Raw genomic sequence first — 19,717 nt, forward strand, 5'->3', positions numbered from 1 at the left:
TATATTTAAAATTCATAGAAAATATTTTCTTATATGGTTGCATTTTTGAAATTAATGTATTAGTATTTGTATTAGTGGGTGGGTGTGTGAGAAGGGAGGGTGTGATGGAGGTGGTGGTGTTGGTGGTGGAAGTGATGGTAGTGGTGGTAATGTGTTTGATAAAAAAAGATGTATAGAAAACGTTTTTACTTTTTAAAACTAAATATTTTTTGCCCAAACAAATTTGTTTTTTATTGATTAAGGAAAGCAAAATTTTTTTTTTTTTTTGGTTGGTTTTCATCTTTCACTATACTAACTGTAAAGCAATGCGAAAATATTTTCCCTTTAATTAGTGTGAATGCCAAATTATTACAACCAATTGAACAAACAATGTGGGAGGCAAACATTTAGGTCCTGGAGGTTAAACACCAAGCTCACAACAGAAGCATCTCTAATCTGCAAGTGTTTTTAGCACAATGTTAAATAAATGTCATTTGTGAACCAATCATGAGAAAGGTTGAGATAAAATCTTGCTGTTTGGTAAAAAATTTAGCCTTGGTTTGACTATCATTTTGGAGTTAAAAAAGCACATAATGATAAAATAGACTAAGTTAATAAGACAAAATATCATATTCAATCAATAATCATTACACTTTTTCTCTTATGAAAGTCAAAAAAATTAAAAAATTTAAAAAAATTTAAATTAAGCGAGGCTAAAAAAGTCAGATTAAAAAAGTCACAACACAAAAAAATTGGCTATATTAGCCAATGCCAAATGAAGTTTGTAATGCTATAATTTGGCAGCAGAATGATAGACCTCTGGGAGCTTCAATTTGTCAAAATTGAAGATTTTAACTTCACTATTGTGGGACTAATCTTTACTAATCACCGTTTTGAATAGTTCATCTCAATTTTTGGCCGTTTTGAATAGTGCATCTCAATTTTTGGCTAATTGTCTGGAAACTTTAACTCCAATTTGTCAAATACATAGCCAAATTATAGATATTTCAAATCTTTCGTCAAGTTTGATACAAATTTTGGCAAAGCAAGATCTGCCACATCAACTCTATAGGATGTTCAACGACTTTAATTACGGTGAGATAACCTAATGGTTGCAAAAGAGGAAAAGGTTGTCGTGTCTAAAAATGACTCTAGTACCAGAGGAACAATATTGTCAAAATAAATAAATAACAAACTGACACTGTAGATAGCCAAAAAAGAATAATTTTGGCTTTGCTAAATTGGCTATAATCGGTGAAATGCTCTAAATTGACAACATGATCAACACATTATCGGAGATTATGTTAGAGAAGTCTTTGCTAAATTTTGGCAAATCTCTTGGTTTCTATGCCTATGTTTGGGAAGAGGCTTTTAGGGTTTTTTTTGGTTAAAATAACAATAAAAAACAAAATAGATTTTTTAACCCAATAAGAAAAAACATCACATCCAACCTGTAATCATTATATTCTTTTTCTTACAAAAAAGTCAAAAAAGTTAAAAAAACTAAAAGTCATTCTCAAATCAGACTTTTTAGTTCTAGACTAAAATAATAAAAAAAGTTAAAAAGTCAACCTACTTCTCAAACGCCACCTATGTTTATTAGTGAAAAAAAATAGTCAATTGTAACATTAAGGTTCATTTTAAAATCACACGAGTTGAAGCTGAGGCACTGAACAAGTTAAAAGTGAAGCTTCCGTTGATCGACAAAAATAAAGAAAGAAAACAACTTCACATAATTTTTAAAATTTTAATAAAATATCTGATTAATTAATTGACCCACTTCAAATAGAATATATCAAACAAATCCAGCTAAAAAAATATTTAAATAAATCATAGCAGAACTAGTGGTTGAAGAATCACCATCAACAGATGGAGAGAGATGAGAGAGACAGAGAGAGAGTGACGTCAAGCACAGAAGGAACATGGGATGATCAGTTTGTAAGCTGAACTCACCAGAAACATGAAGGCATGTGTGGATGAGAAGATTCAGCTATTTCTTTTAATATTTTTTTGATATGGTTGAGGCTTATCTCCAGTTAAACTTTAACTCGAGTTGTCGTTGGGCTTCAGTAGGTAGGTTGATCGTGAGACTCACAACAAGGATCAGAACTACTATTCAGATAATAGTGTTGTTTGAGTAGATTATTTATGGAAAAATTAAATTAATTAGATAATTGTGACTATCTAACTAAATCACATTTGTTATAAAATAAAAGACGACAAGCATAATTTCCAGGTTAGACCATTCATTATTTTAAATACAAATATAATCTATTTATGTGTTTAATGTGTCCGATCAATTTGATTTTTTCATGAATGATTTGCTCGGAAATTTTTACAAATTGATCGGATTAAATTATTAAGGTGAGTCTACAGTGGACTCACAATGACCCAACAACACCATCTCATTGGCTCTGTTTGATATATATATATATATATATAGAAGGTGACTTCTCTTTATCCGCATTAGTGGACTGAACTACACAGTTCCCGCTCTAGTAATTTAAATCATTTATCTTATCTACCCTTATGCTATATCGTTAATGAAAGAAATCAAGTTATTTCAATAGTCGTAGAGAGATAATTTTATTAGATTTATTTTTAAAAAAATTGATAGTAAGGTCTCGTTTGGAAATAAATTATTTTAATAATTTTTTGACTTTTTATAAAAAAATATATATAAAAGTAGAGAGTAATTTGATAACTTATAATAATTTTTTGATTTTTTAATTAAAATAATTCTTCTTCAAACGAGACCTTAGTTGATCTATGCACGGGTTGGATAGTAAGTATAATTATAATTATTAGATTAGTTTAAATTTTATTATGAATGATCTATGCACGGATTGACGAGTGAAATACAGAGAGAATCACCATCCTATACATATATATATATATATATATATCATATAATAATAGTAAGATTAGCACGCAAAAGAGGCTAAGAACATGGATCCACATTATTCCAGTGGGTAACCCCCATCAGCTTCCAACTAATAAATCATGTGATGGAGTGAGAGAAGCTTGTCCTTTAGCCAATATTCTTTGAAAAAATGGTTAAAAGTTAAAATTAATTTTTAATTTATTTTGGATCATATTATTTTTTTATTTTTTTATATATTTTAAAAAAAATTAAAAAATCAACTTTTAACTAACTTCTCAAAATAATTTATAAAAACCAGTTTAGTTGCGGGACCCAAACCACCCTATCATCACCAGTATATAGATAGGGGGGTCCATTATTCCTTTGGATGGTAGATGATGATGCATCCCTATTTGACCTATGCTTCCCCCATCAAAACTAGAATGGAACTTGCCTCAAGTTCAGGAATTAGATTGGAGGATTCAGTTCATGGATTGTGGATCTTTTCAATTTTTGGTTTTTAATATTTGTAATAAAAAATATATAATTTGATTATATTTTTTTTTTTTTATAGAAAAACATTGACAGTCTATTCTCTTAAATTTGGAATCAATTAAAAATTAAATTGATAAGATATTAACAACTATATAAATTGTCAATATCCCATTTTGTGTTTACAAATTTTACATTTGGAATCAGTTTTAACTTTTGTTAATGAAAAAAATTACCAAACAAAGTTTTTCGTTTCTGAAATTCAAAAAAATAAAAATGAAAACAGGAAATGAAAGGATTAACCTATTTGGTATCGTTTTTGTTTTCATAATAAACAAAAGTGTTAAAGAATTTGAAAACACTCCTATTTTTCATTTTATATAAAAAAAATAGTTTTTAAAAATTCAAAAACAATTTTTTCATGTTTTTCTAAAAAATGAGTTGTTTTATTAAGATTTTTCTCAAAAATAGTTCATCAAACAAGTCCTCTCGATTTTTTTTAAAAAAAATAAACCAAACAAGATAATTAAATCACAATACCCATAAAATCAAAAATAAATAAAGGGCATTGCTTCCGACCCCAGTGGCACCTCCAGTGACGTGGCAGCGTGTGGCTGGCTGAAATCTAAAAAAAAAAAATTATTTTTACACCAATCAGGGATGACCCCAGCACCCCCAGTTGGGGGTATAAGTCATTTTTCATAAATAAATTAGTGTAATTAGGGTTAAAGAGATGTCTAATCTGTCTATTGTAGTTATAACTAGGCATTGTGCATTGACGTTAACAAAAGCTATATTGATTGGATTACATTACCTTACAATTGTCATCAGCAATTGTCAAAATCAAACCTTTTCAAGTTTTAGATATGCTCAATATCTCAATATTGATACACTGATGGTGATCATATAATTACCAAACCATTGAATTTTCTCCATATCTGTCTTAAGTTAAACAAGTTCTAAACAATTGATTTGGGTGCTTAAATCTTTCCATGGGGTCCTATGTCTTTTCTTTGGAGTTTTGTAACTTTAAATTGATTTACATTCTTGGGTTTATTTCCTCGTGAATTAAAATCATCAGTTTATGAGATTTTTCATGTCAGCAATTGTGATTTTATGAACCAATAAGATTTAAATAAAACGAGACAAGTGATTCACATGTTAAGATTCAGAGATAATTAGTTATCTAACATGGCATTGAAACCAAGTTATTGGAGATCCATAGTTTATATCCCTAATATTGTTATACCATGCTCGATACTTATTCATTTTTAGAGTTTGACAATTACTTTTTAATAGTTTTTCATTAATTTTTCCATTTTTAGTGCATTAAAAAAATTAAAAATATACATTTTTATATTCTATTAGATTACACGGATTTGGAAAGTACAAATAAATATTCTTTTGGAAAAAAAAAAAAGTCTATTAAAGAGAAAAGAATACTGAAGATTAAAAATATACAACATTATTAATTCATCCCAAATAGAAACCTTTCTACACATCATTGCTTATGAATAGATTTCCTTTGGAACTTGAAAAGAGTTAGGACGTGAAGAGAGAGAGAGAGAGAGAGAGAGAGAGAGTGAGTGAGTGGTGAGAAGGAAGGAGAGAGGAAAGAGAGGGAGGAAGAGACATGTCAAGGGGGCCATATTTGGGTGGTGTGGCAGCAGAGAGAGGTGCAATACGATAAAGATGGACACTATATGCGGGCACAAAGACAAAATAAACCAGCTTGGTAGGGTTACCAAAGAAAAAAAAAAAAGTGTTTAGGAATTTCAAAAACCAGTTTACAAAAATTAATAATAGATTAAGACACAAATTATATATATGAATTAACAAGATTCTTTAAGATTTGTTAGTGAAACCTATTTTTTAAAAATATTAACTATTTATATATATATATACCAATTTTATAATTAAATTTTGTGTTTATAAACTTAATTTTTAAAAAATCTCACACCTTTTGCTGAGGGGATAATGGATGGGAAAGGACTTCCTCCTGGTGCATGATACATGTTGGTGGGTTAGGTGGCAACCCCTGCCCCCTCAATGGACCCATACCTAGATTCCTGCTCCTCTTCTTTCTCTATCTCTCTCTTCAAAATCTTTAAGTTCACTAATACATGAATTATTCATACAATTAAACACATAATATATATATATATAGATGTATTAGATTTTTCAAAAGTTAATTTAACAAATTTTATAAAATATTTTCTATTTATATGTATTATATGCTTTATTCTGTGTTTAATTTTTATATTCGTAGCACAATTACACTAAAGAGTAAGCCAACTCATTTTTTTATTTTCTTAAGAAACCTCTTAGTCCCAAAACTAAAACAACGGATAATAAAATAACACCTCTTTAAGCTCTCCTCAAAACACCCCACCCATTTGATGTCTCTAATTTATTTATATAGCTAGGTTTTTAAAATGAGTGCCCATTGCTTTTCTCTTCAAAGACACTTGTCACTTGAAAAGCATATAAATTATAATATGATCCCATTCTCTCTCCTTTTATTAGTGAAGGAATCAAGCCATGCAACAAGAGCTTGCTTCTCCTTCCTAAGTCTAATATGTTTATGAATAAAATTTTACTATTATTTTTATATAGTTCTCATATAAAATGATATGATTTTTAATTTTTTAATTTCAAACTAAAATCCATTATTACTGTTTATGATTTTTGTAAAATACATCAAATCAAAATACAAATTGCAACTTACAAATAATTTCCTAGTGTCGAATTCACAAATTTGTGAGTGTGTTTAGTGTACTGTTTGATTTTTACAATCTACGTCTTTAATAGACAATGGAGTATTGAATTAATGCATTATATATCTTGCAATAGAGATCACAAAAACCTCCCTGAGTGCCCAAACAATTTGTTCATTCTAGTGTAGCCTTGCTCGGGGAGCTTCTATTTACACACACAATATACACTTTTTACACATCTTCCTCACTATATTTTTTACACACCTTCTTCATTAAGTGTGTGTATAGAGTGAGTTTGGTGTGTGTAAATAGAAGTTCCCCCTTGATCGAGAGCGCTTTTGGCATAATGTCAATTTTGTCCTTTTTAGCTTTGCAGCATTAGAGACTTGTACCTTGCATTATTGAACTCACTTGTACCTTCCGATGCTTGCAAAACTTCTTGATGTAGATTAATTAATGTCTAAAATTAACAAAACATATACAATAACTCAACAATCAAATCAAATAAAAATTACAAAGACCGTTTTCCCAACGAAATTGCCAACTTAACTAATGAGTCAATGATACTATATCATTCACCACTCAATCACAATTATCGACAAATTTTCTATATAAAAATCTGAGGAGAATTCTCCACTTAGAAAATATACCCATCTTTGTCACAAGGCCAAAAAAAAATTTAAATTATGAAAGTAGTCTGAATTTGATGGGAAGAAACTACAAAATATATATTATAAACCATAAAAATAAAAGTACAAGTTACATAAAATCCGAGCCCATATATGAAGAGAAAGCGACCTCTCTCTCTCTCTCCCTCCCTCTCTCTCTCTCAGACAGAAATATATATATATATATAATAAAAACTTGGATCTGATAAGGTATATAAGCTATCCATCATACAGCAATGAATGCTCCCCCTTCCCAATTCAAGAAATTCTCATTTTTTTCATGTTATGACAAAACAAAAACCTATGTGATATATTAAGCCTCTCCTTCCTTCTTCCGCACCAAAATCCCCCCCTCCTCTCAACATGACAAGCAGATCATCGGCACCACAGTTTTTCAGATTGGTGGCCATACCAAGGTCATGACCTGCATTGGAATGGCATTCTTTCAATCCAATTTCATGCTTCAAACTCCTCATGAAGATGGGCATCATCATCATCATCAACCTCCAACCTCTCTCGGTCCAATTCTACCCCCTTGCGCTTCTCAAGACTTCCATGGTACTACTCCCTCTATCTGTGTTTACTGATCTATATATATACCATATAACCATAGATATCAGAGATTTGAATATCGGCCAAATACATCATCAAATTGGAATTTTAGACTTCTGATATCCGATATAAGCTGATAATGTTTCATATTTGCCGATAATACTAATATATAATCTATTTTTTTTATTATTATTTAAAATCATGATAAAAGGTTTTTACGTATCGGGATTTTGGACTTCTGATGCTATTATTCATTGATGTATTAATTGATACTGTTGATATGATAGTTTCAACTCCCAAGCTCGGAAAAAGGAGGGGAACCCTCAACTTTCCAATAAGGCCAACGGGAATAAAAACACTCGACCAACTGGGGGGGAATGAATATTGAGACTTTGAACTTCCAAAAATGTTACTCATCGATATATCAGCTGATGCATATGAGCTGATATATACTGATATGTATCCCGATACAGTTGATATATATAGGATTTGAATTTTTTAATGATGGTGGCAATTGGCAGGTGTTGCATCACTTTTGGGGAAGAGATCTATGTCATTTTCAGCCATTGAAGTGTGTGATCATGAAACCAATGGGGTTGAAGATGACTTATCAGATGATGGGTCACAAGCTGGCGAGAAGAAGAGGAGACTGAACTTGGAACAAGTGAAAACACTTGAGAAGAACTTTGAGTTGGGAAACAAGCTTGAACCTGAGAGGAAAATGCAGCTGGCAAGGGCTCTTGGGCTGCAACCAAGACAAATAGCTATATGGTTTCAGAACAGGAGGGCTAGGTGGAAGACAAAGCAGTTAGAGAAAGACTATGATGTTCTTAAGAGACAGTTTGATGCTATCAAGGCTGATAATGATGCTCTCCAATCTCAGAACCAGAAACTTCAAGCTGAGGTATGGTTTTTGAAATTTTTGTTTTTTGTGTTTTCGGAAACAAAAATAATGAGGAGTTCAGAAACACTTATCGTTTTCGTTTTTGTTTGAAAACAGCTGTTGAAAATTTGGAAAAGCTTTTGGAAGTGTTTTTCTAAAAGACGGGTGCTTTTAGAAATTGCCAAACAAAGTTTTCAGATCATTTTTTTAAAAAAAAAATAATAATTTTGAAAACAAAACCAAAGGGAATTGATTCCAAAATTATTTTGATGCTTTGGGAAGATGCTTGTGTTGATAACTGTTAGATTTTAGTTTGGACAAAATTCCCCTTCTTTATTGCCAATTGAGTAAGTGACTTTTCTTTTCTTTTTCTTTTTTTGGGTGGATTGATTAAGAAGGAAAAAAAAAAAATTCAATTTGAATCACTTTAGATAGCCGTGATTATGGTCGTCATTTTGGGTGTAGTTTCTGTTTTTCAAGTTTTCAGAAACAAAAACAATGAGTAGTTCAAAAACACCAATTGTTTTCATTCTTTTGTGAAAGTAACTTTGAAATTTTAAAAAACAATTCAAATAAGCTTTTTTCAAAAAACTTCAATTTTCAAAAACAGTTGGCAAGCAAATTTCCTAAGTCAACTTCTATTTTCTGTTTTCAAAAGTAAAAGACTATACTAAACTCACCCATAGAGTTGTTGATTTTCATTCCATTCTGTTGCAAACACAGAAAAGAGCATAAAACATGCATTAATGAAATAAAATTTTATAAAATTCGCTGATGAGGCCCACCCTTTAAAAAAATTGCCTTTCCATATATAGTAATGCTACAAATCCGGAAGATTTACTTTAGAAAATCACACAGAAAAAAAAAAAATTCAATGGTCTACATCTATTGTGAGTGTGTGATCCACATTTCATCAATTTTAAATTTACATCACGCACTCACTTTTAGAATAATATTCAAAATAAATTTTCATGAACTATTGCATTTTATTCCATATATATTTTATGTCTGATGCTATAATCAGTTTTTATGTATCCAAAACTTCTTGATTTTTCCTATCTAAACAACAAGCTTGTTGATTTTGAATCAAATGAATGCAGATAATAGCACTTAAAAACAGAGAGCCAACAGAATCAATAAACCTAAACAAAGAGACAGAGGGTTCAAGCAGCAACAGAAGTGAAAACAGCTCAGAGATCAAGCTAGACATCTCAACAAGGACCCCACCAGCCATGGACAGCCCTTCATCAAACCATCATCATGGCCATCCAATTATTCCAACAAGCAGCAGCAGACCCCTCTTTCCACCCTCCATCATCACCAGGCCCACTTCTGCTGCTGTGGCCCACCTCTTCCCAAACTCTTCTTCTTCATCAAGACAACCTGACCACAAGATCATTGATCATCAAAATGCTGTCAAAGAAGAAAGCTTTTCCAACATGTTTTGTGCCATTGATGATCAATCTGGGTTTTGGCCATGGTTGGAACAACAACACTTCAATTGAATTGAAACCCCCCCTTGGCTGTATTAGAATCAACAATGCTATATATTCAGAAAACAAAAAAAAAAAGAAAGTAATGTTACATGTAATCTCATTTGTTACCTTATTTTCTCACTCATAAATGCACTTGAGACCCACTTACTGTGTTTAGAGATGAGAAAATACGATAAGAAATATTATTATATGTATCATTTTTCATTCAAAAAAGTGTTCAGAAAATGCTATGTATGGATTGGATCAGTCTATGTGGGCCCATTTCACGCCAAATTTGCATTTTCACCGTACATTTCATTTCTTTGGGATATTTTTTTGAATTTTTTTCAAGTACTTAGCAACTTGTGACCCGGGTTCAGTGAGACTAAGTAAGAATGAGAAAATATTTTCTATCTGTGAGGTTTGATTAAATCTTGTTTTTTGATAGTTAAACTTGGTGTAAAAAAGGAGCATATATATCAAGTTAAATTTAATTGTGGACTTTTGAAGATCTTTATGGAGGAATGGTCTCTTTGCATTTATACATATACCACGTTTTTCCAAACTCAGATAGATGTTTGTTGGGTTGGTTCATGCAACAAAGATTTCAAAGTTGAATTTATTTATTTATTTTATTTTTTGCTGGTTTAGCTCTAGAATGGGCGGTGAAAAAAAGAGATTCTGTCCTTACAATTTTAAATCTTTACTATTTGTCTTCCTTTTTTCTTGCTTTGGAATCATGTTTTTTTCTTTTTCTTCGTACTATCAAAGTGGTACGAAACAAAGAACTTTTAATGATTTTTTCTTTTGCTGATTTCATCATCAATAATGTAGGTTGAGGATCGTATTTATTTATTTATAATTTCATTTGTTATTATTTTATTAATTTCATAATTTCATAAGAAATATGAATTGAAATTCCAATTTGAGTAGTCTATGTTCGTCATGTTGATGTTTTTTTTTAATAAATTAATGATATAAATTTTGTCTATCTATTTAAAAACTTTATATTAAATTTATGTAAAAAAATTGAAAAAAATATTTAATAAAACAATAGGTAGGTAAAATTCAAAATTTTAATTTATAAAAAATGCCAATGTTGCCGAAATCCATTGCTCAAATTTTTCTCTCTGTAAATAATTTTATGGTGCTATGCATATAACAACCTTCATAATCCAAAATCGTGAACTATCATGATTTTCACAAATAATAACATACCCGAATCAGTTATGCGAAATCTTTGAAGGACCCAAAATTGATTGAACATAAACCTAATAATAATATTAGTGGAAAAGAGTTTCTCTCTCTTGACCCTCTTTAGAATACATTGAATTCAAAATTAATTTGATGAGTATTCTAAATGTCCTTTTATAGGTAGAGAGAGGACCAGTTTCCTTATTCAACAATGATTCCACTTTCCCATCAAAGTAGGATATTTGGAAAATATTCTTCTTTATTTACCAATTAATTGTAGCAAAAATGTGGAATCATAATCCTGTCAAATCTCTAATTCATATTACCATATAATGTGGGTCAATATAATAACTAAATAAATAATTCAGTCTTACATTCTCCCACTTGGCCTATATGAGAACTTACATCAAGATTTAACAAGATTAACAATAGGCACGCAATAAATCATATTCAATATTACATTTAAATTAGTTATCATCATAACACTATAATTAAATAGTTCACTAATGTGAGTCATGGCGGTTCTACACCAATAGTGCGACATAATCCCTTCTATGTATTACAGCACTATCAACTAGTTTAACATAGACCTTTAAGTGAAGAGTATAAAGAGGTCCAGCAATAGTGTTTTTTATGAAAGACTATTCCTGTCATCATTAATTCATTCCCATATATGTACGTACTCATTTCATAACAGGAAATATATCAGAAACACAATTAATGAGATCTCAATATGTCAACAAACACAATCAATCATAAACAACTGTTATGAATTACATTCAAGACCCAATTGGCAAGTTTCTTAATTGCCTTTAAGAGTAATCCTTTCATCAATAGATCTGCACTTAAAATTTATATACTTACGTGTTTTATTGACATTTTCTGTTTCTGAAATTCTTCTTCAACGACAAACTATTTCAATTTTATATGTTTAGCATCATTAGAATACTTGTCATTCTAAGAAAATAAAACAATTACGAAATTATCACAATAAATTCTCAACGACATGGTAACAAAAATCGACAATCCCAAGTCCTAAGATAAAGTTTCGCAATAACAATTCATGAATTGTGATCTCAAAGCACACCACAAATTCAACTTTCATAGAAGATACTTATGATAGTTCATTTTACACTTTTCTTAATATTGCTCCTCCACATAAAAGAAACAAAGAACCAAAAGTGAATTTTCTACTATCAATATATCATTTAAAGTCTGAATCTAAGTAGCCAATCAATTCACACTACAACAAAAAAGGTCTATGGTGACAAAAACGCGTGACGAAAAAATAGTTCGTCTCCAAATATACATGTTTTAGTGATGAAAATAAGATTTCGCCTCCAATTGTACTATTTTTAGAGACGAAAATCAAATTTCGTCACCAAATGCTTAAAATCAAATAAAACAATAGGTGATGAAAATTTTATTCGTCTCTAAATTTTATTTTTCGTCACAAAACAATTTCCCACCCTTGGAAAATTTGGCGCCATTTTGGAGATGAAATTTGTCGTCACCATTGTAAAAAAATTTAGAGAGGAAATAATTTCGTATCCAAATGTATTATTTTTAGAGAGGAAAATCAAATTTCGTCACCAAATGCTTAAAATCAATAAAAAATATAAGAAATCTAAGCTATTGTGACAAAATTTGGTGACGAATTTTTTTTTGTCTTAAAATTTAAGCCAAAGATGACGAAATATTAATTTTGTCGTTTGTTTTAATTTTTCTCAAAAGTATAGGTGACGAAAACAAAATTTTGTGTGCAAAAATGAGGCGCCAATTTCATTTGCATTAGCGCGAATTATTTTAGCTCATTGGAGACGAACATTTTTGTCACAAAATATAATTTTTTTTGTGACGAACGTAATTCGTCGCCAATAAATTCCATACCTATTAAACGATGTCGTTGCATATTTCCATTTATTAGGCGACAAATATATTTTTGTCTGGGAAGGATAAGTTATGGAAGACAAAAATATTTCGTCATCAATAAACACTCCATCATGCAGACAATGTCATTTCATCTTTCTATTAAATAGGCGACAAATATATTTTTGTTTCAGAAGAATAAGTTGTGGGAGACGAAAATATTTCGTCACTAATAAATTCTAATTGATTGCGTGACGAATACATTTTTCATCTCATAAAGTTAAGTTGTGGAAGACAAAAATATTTCATCACCAATAATAAATTCTTTGTTCTGGTATTGAAGGATACAAAAATATTTTATCACTAATCATTTCTCTTTATTAAAATGCCATGGTTTTGTGTTTCGAAGCATTGAAACTGTGACCCCAAGAGATACACTCTAACGCTTATCACTCATTTTCATGTACACGGACCTTGAAGTCGTGGCCCAAGAAGACACTTTCTACAAACCCTCATTTCTCTCTCGCACTTGAGTCTACTCCTCTCTCACAAGTATTGAAATCGTGACTCAAGAAGACACTCTATAAACCATTTCTTGTATTTCGTACAAAAGCCCCTCTCTTCTGTCTCACACTTAAGCCCTTCGTGCATGCCAACATTGAAGCTATTATCCAATAAAGCACCCTATGTACGCAAGCACTTTTTCTCATTGTCTAAACCAACTCTACCATTTCCGTCTAGAACACCTATTTCAAAAAAATCAAAGGTCAAAACCTCTCTCCACAAAAAAAAAAAAAAAAAAGATAATTAATGTAGCTATTTTTTTGTGAGAAAAAAAACAGAGAAACAAATAATAAAAAATTTGTAATTTTCAAAATTAATAGAAAACATTATCTTGTTTAGTATGGAGTTTTCAATAATTAATTTTTAAAATTTGGTGAAAAAATTTATTTTCGTTTTAGAATGTAACCCAAACATGACCAAATATTACTTTTGTCGTTTCTTTTTATTCTTCTCAAAACTGTAGGAGACGAAAAAATAAATTCATTAGAAAAAAAAGAGAGGCTCCGATTTTTTTTCTTGTTGGCGCCAATTATTTTAGCTCATTGGAGATGAACATTTTTGTCACAAATTTTAAAGTTTTTTGCGACAAAAGGAATTCGTCACCAATAAATTCGAAACTTATTAGACGATGTCGTTTCATTTTCTTATTTATTTGGTGACAAATATATTTTTTGGCTGGGAAGGATAAGTTATGGGAGATAAAAATATTTCTTCACCAATAAACTCTTCATGCTCATTTTATCTTTCTGTTAATTAGGCGACAAATATATTTTTGTCTCAGAAGGATATGTTTTGGGAGACGAAAATATTTCGTCGTTAATAAATTCTCCATGTGTCGTGTTGCATTTTGAGTGATTGTGCGACGAATATATTTTCGTCTCATAAGGTTAAGTTGAAGGAGACGAAAATATTTCATCACCAATAAATTCTCCATCCCCACACAACGTTGTTTTTGTATTTTTGTTGATTAGGCAACGAACATATGAGTTTGAGACGAAAATATTTTATCCTTAATTATTTCTCTTTATTAAAATGTCGTCAGAAACTAAGAGATCACTCTCACCTTAATCACTTACTTTCACACACACATAAATACTAAAGTCGTGACCCGAAAAGACACCCTCTACAAACCCTCGTTTCTATCTCGCACTTGAGTCTCCTCTCTCACAAGTATTGAAGCTGTGACTCAAGAAAATAATCTCTATAAACCATCTCTTCTATTTCGCACTAAAGCTCCTCTATTCTCGCCGTTTGTGTATGCAAACATTATTATCCAAGAAGACATTTTGTGCAAAGCTATTATTCTTTCTCATAGTAAACCCCTCACCACAATATGAAAAAAATAATAATAATAATTAAACAAGGAAACAAAATACAAGAAATCTAGGCTATTGTGACAAAATTTGGTGACGAAATTTTTTTTGTCTTAAAATTTAACCCAAAGATGATAAAATATTAATTTTGTCGTTTGTTTTATTTTTTCTCAAACGTATAGGAGACGAAAAAAAATTTCATCTGCAAAATTTAGGCGCCAATTTTATTTGCTTTGGCGTGAATTATTTTAGCTCATTGGAGACGAAAATTTTTGTCACAATATATATATATTTTTTGTGACGAACGTAATTCGTCACCAATAAATTCCCTATCTATTAAACGATGTCGTTGCATATTTCCATTTATTAGGCGACAAATATATTTTTGTCTAGGAATGAGAAGTTATGGAAGACGAATATGTTTCGTCACCAATAAACACTCCATCATGCAAACGATGCCGTTTCATCTTTCTATTAAATGAGCGACAAATATATTTTTGTCTTGGAAGAATAAGTTGTGGGAGATGAAAATATTCAGTCACTAATAAATTTTGATTGATTGCACAATGAATATATTTTTCGTCTCATAAGGTTATGTTGTGGAAGACAAAAATATTTCATCACCAATAATAAATTCTCTGTTCTTGTATTTAAGAAGACAAAAACATTTTTTCACTAATTATTTCTCTTTATTAATATGCTATGGTTTTGTGTTTCGGAGCACTAAAACCGTGACCCCAAGAGACACACTCTGACCCTTATCACTCATTTTCATGTGCACGGACACTCAAGTCGTGACCCAAGAAGACACTTCCTACAAAACCCTCATTTCTCTCTCGCACTTGAGCCTACTCCTCTCTCACAAGTATTGAAGTCGTGAAGCAAGAAGACACTCTGTAAACCATTTCTTCTATTTTCGCACTGAAGCCCCTCTTATACGTCTCACACTTAAGCCCTTCATGCATACCAGTATTGAAGCTATTATACAAGAAGGCACCCTATGCAAAACTGACTATTCTTGCTCATAGTGAAGGCGCCTCTTGCATAAGCACTTTTTCTTATTGTCTGAACCAACTCTACCCTTTCCGTCTAGAACACCCATTTTAGAAAAATCGCAGGTCAAAACCCCTCTCCACAAAAAAAAAAATAATAATAATAATTAATGTAGCTATTTTTTTTTGTGAAAAAAAAACAGAGGAAAAATTAATAATAATTTTTCAATTTTCAAATTAATAGAAAACATTACCTTGTTTAGTATGGAATTTACAATAATTAATTTTTAATTTTTAATCTATATGTTTTTAGTGAACATTTTTTAATATTATAATTTTTTGTTCTTTTTTTTTTTAACTTTTTAAATCCCTTTAATTTAGATGAGAGCAAATTGCAGCAGTTGTCCTGGTACTTTGGTCCTTGTGTCATATAAATGGTATGTGCCATATCTATATCTATCTATCTATCTATCGATCTATCGATCTATCGATCCATATCTATCTATCTATCTATCTATCTATCTATCTATATCTATATCTATCTATCTATCGATCTATATCTATTTATTTATCTATATCTATACTATATATTAAGCAAAAGGGGGTTTTTAACCCCAAGGCCTGTGGGAGCTTCAATCTTCTAATCCTAATTTTCTAATTTTTTGATTTAAAAAAAAAACCTCAGCATTTATTGACTTCTCCCAACCCACAATCCCTTTTGACTTCTCTCATAATCATTGCAACACCCTTTTCAATTTCTCCCATATACTATGGTTACACACAAAAGTAAAAAATAAAAAGATAAGAATTTAGCTATAGATCTCAAAAAGATATAACATCTAAATTTGAATTATGATTTAATAATATAATTATGTATTTTTTTTATGTATATCTATCAAAATTTTAAATCACTTAATAGGATAAATTAATCAATTTTCCAAAATTATTGATTTTTAATTTACAAAATAGATTAAAAAAAACTATTGACTAATTTATTTATTTAATAACAAAAATATTTCATAATCCCTCCCTCCTAATCTCTCTCACAAATTTTCAAAAAAAAATATTAAAACTTGAATTCATTTTCTCTTCCCAAAAAATCAGATAATATTTTCTTTTAAAGTTGCAGATATCTACCTATATTTTATATATTACATTATAACATAACCAAAAAAACTAAAAAACTAAAAAAAAAATCTTTAAAGTTTATCTAAATAAACTTTAAATCAATAAAACTTACATGTCTATCACATATCTAACTCACATCATAACTTACCTAAATAATAATAATTAAAAACAAATGAAAATCACAGATAAATTAAATTTTAAAAAAAAAGATACCCACAACTCCATCTTAAATAAATTGAAAAAAAAAATACCTGAATAGAAACCACACAAAAAAGAAAAAAAGAAAAAAAAGAAGATATATCTATCTATCTATACTATACTATATATTAAGCAAAATGGGGTTTTTAATCCCAAGTCTTGTGGGAGCTCCAACCTCCCAATCTAAATTTCTTGATTTTTTGATTTAAAAAAAATAAAAATCTTAGCATTTATTAACATCTCCCAACTCCCAAATTTTACCCTCATAATAACACTTTAATGCATTAAGAACAAGCTTAAAAAAAACTTCTTTAAAATCCAACACATATGAATTCCTTGAAAAGTTTCAACACATATGATTATTATCCCTCATAATAACACTTTAAAGCATTAAGAACAAACATAAAAAAATTTCTTGAAAAGTTCAACACATATAATTATTATCAAAATATTAAACTTTAATATAATATAATAAAAAAAAGACATTTAATTCCTTGAAAAGTCCAACACATATGATTGTTATCAAAATATTAAACTTTAATATAATATAAAAAAGGAAAAAAAGAAGATATTTAAAAAAAAATTTAACAATCACAATTCACATATATAGATAATTATAAACACAATAAAATAGGAGGGCATTCATGTCTATACTTTTTTTTTATAAGATCTCATCCAAAATATCTAAAACAGACATAAATTTTTATTAAATCTATCTATCTATCTATATTTTCTATATATTAAGGAAAATGGGGTTTCTAACCCCAAGCCCTGTGGGAGCTCCAATATCTCAATCTAAATTTCCTGATTTATTTATTTAAAAAAAAAAAGCTCAGCATTTATTGACTTCTCCCAACCCACTTTTTGACTTCTCCTATATCTACTCCTACGCCCTTTTCAACTTCTCTCATACACTATGGCTAGTGATGAGATTGTTAAATTATTTTTATAAAAAAATCTTAAAAAAAATAATTTGTATATTAAAAAAATATCTAAAACAAACATAAATTCTTATTAAATCTATCTATCTACCTATCTATCTATCTATCTATCTATCTATATCTATATATTAAGAAAAATGAGGTTTCTAACCCTCAAGCCTTGTGGGAGTTCCAATCTCCCAATCTAAATTTCCTGATTTTTTGATTTTAAAAAAAAAATCTTAACATTTATTAACTTCCCCCAACCTCAAGCCTTACCCTCATAATAACACTTTAATTCATTAAAAACAAGTATAAATTTTTTTTTTTGAAATCCAACACATATGAATTTCTTGAAAAGTCTCAACACATATGATTATTATTCCTTATAATAATACTTTAATGCATTAAAAACAAGTATAAAAAAATTTTCTTAAAAAGTCCAACACATATGATTATTATCAAAATATTAAACTTTAATATAATATAATAAAAAAGAAAAGACATTTAATTCCTTGAAAAGTCCAACACACATGATTATTATCAAAATATTAAACTTTAATATAATATAAAAAAAGGAAAAAAACAAGACATTTAAAATAAAAAATAAAACATTTAAAAATCACAATTCACATATATAGATAATTGTAAACACAATCCGTTCATAGCACGGGTGATATGCTAGTCTATACTATATATTAAGCAAATGGAGGTTTTTAAGCCACAAGCCTTGTGGGAGGTCTAATATCTCAATCATAATTTTCTAATTTTTTGATTTAAAAAAAAAAATCTCAGCATTTATTAATTTCTCCAAATCCCCATGTCTTTTGGGAGATTTGGTCAAAACCCCCCTCATAATTATTTAATCGTTTTATTTACTATTTTAATGGTTCTTCTTTACAATTATTTTTTTTATTATGAAAAAAATATTATTGTAATTAGATAGCATAAAAATATTTGTGATTTGTATGATTGAAGTTATCTCATTTTTTGATGTATTTGGTCTAGCAAAAAAAAAATTATAATTTGTATTTGGTTTAGCAATTTCTTCTTTTGTGTACTATTTTAATGGTTCTTTTGATTGAAGTTATCTCCTTTTTTTATTTGTATTTGGTCTAGCCAAAAAAAATTATAATTTGATTTTTTAATATGATTGAAGTTAGATAAATATAAACACTCACAAAGAGAAAAATGTGTTTGTAGTTAGTTCAACAATTCTTTTTTTTAATGTGATTATAGTTAGTTCAATGGTTCTTTTTTTTTTTTTAATGTGATTGCATTATAATTAGTTTAATGGTTCTTTTTTTTCATTTATTTTTTTTATTATGGGAAAAATGTGATATGATTGTAGTTTGTTCAATGATTCTTTTTTTTAATGTGATTGTATAGTAGTTAGTTCAATGGTTTTTTTTTTTCATTTATTTTTTTTATTGTGAGAAAAATGTGATGTGATTGTAGTTTGTTCAATGTTTTTTTTTAATGTGATTTAATCATTTTAACGGTTCTTCTTTATAATTAATTTTTTTTATTATGAAAAAAATATGATTGTAGTTAGATAGCATAAAAATATTTGTGATTTGTATGATTGAAGTTATTTCCTTTTTTTATTTGTATTTGGTCTAGCCAAAAAAAAAAATTTGTAGTTTGATTTTTTAATATGATTGAAGTTAGATAAATATAAACACTCACAAAGAGAAAAATGTGATTGTAGTTAGTTCAATGGTTATTTTTTTTAAATGTAGATTGGTTAGAAGAATGTCTATACCTTTCAAAAGGTTAAAAAAAAGGGGGTAAATTACATTGACACCCCCTGAGGTTTATGTTTATTACACTTCTCCCCCTCACCTTTTGGAAATTACATCTCCCCCCTGAGGTTTAAAGTTTCATTGCAGATTCCCCCTCAGCCCTTT

General features: G+C 29.3%; 1 protein-coding gene across 1 annotated transcript; it reads left to right on the forward strand.

Annotated features, from left to right (window-relative positions):
* The first annotated feature begins 6,851 nt into the window (after positions 1–6,851).
* LOC114296978 (homeobox-leucine zipper protein ATHB-13) lies at positions 6,852–10,061 on the forward strand. The gene is made up of 3 exons (XM_082871327.1): positions 6,852–7,277; positions 7,793–8,175; positions 9,255–10,061. The coding sequence occupies exons 1-3, from the start codon at positions 7,139–7,141 to the stop codon at positions 9,657–9,659; spliced, it is 927 nt and encodes a 308-aa protein (XP_082727453.1). The 5' UTR covers positions 6,852–7,138; the 3' UTR covers positions 9,660–10,061.
* Positions 10,062–19,717: the final 9,656 nt, after the last annotated feature.

This window comes from Camellia sinensis, chromosome 5, assembly GCF_055761805.1.
Source record: "Camellia sinensis isolate YWXY chromosome 5, ASM5576180v1, whole genome shotgun sequence".
Taxonomy (NCBI): Eukaryota; Viridiplantae; Streptophyta; class Magnoliopsida; order Ericales; family Theaceae; genus Camellia; species Camellia sinensis.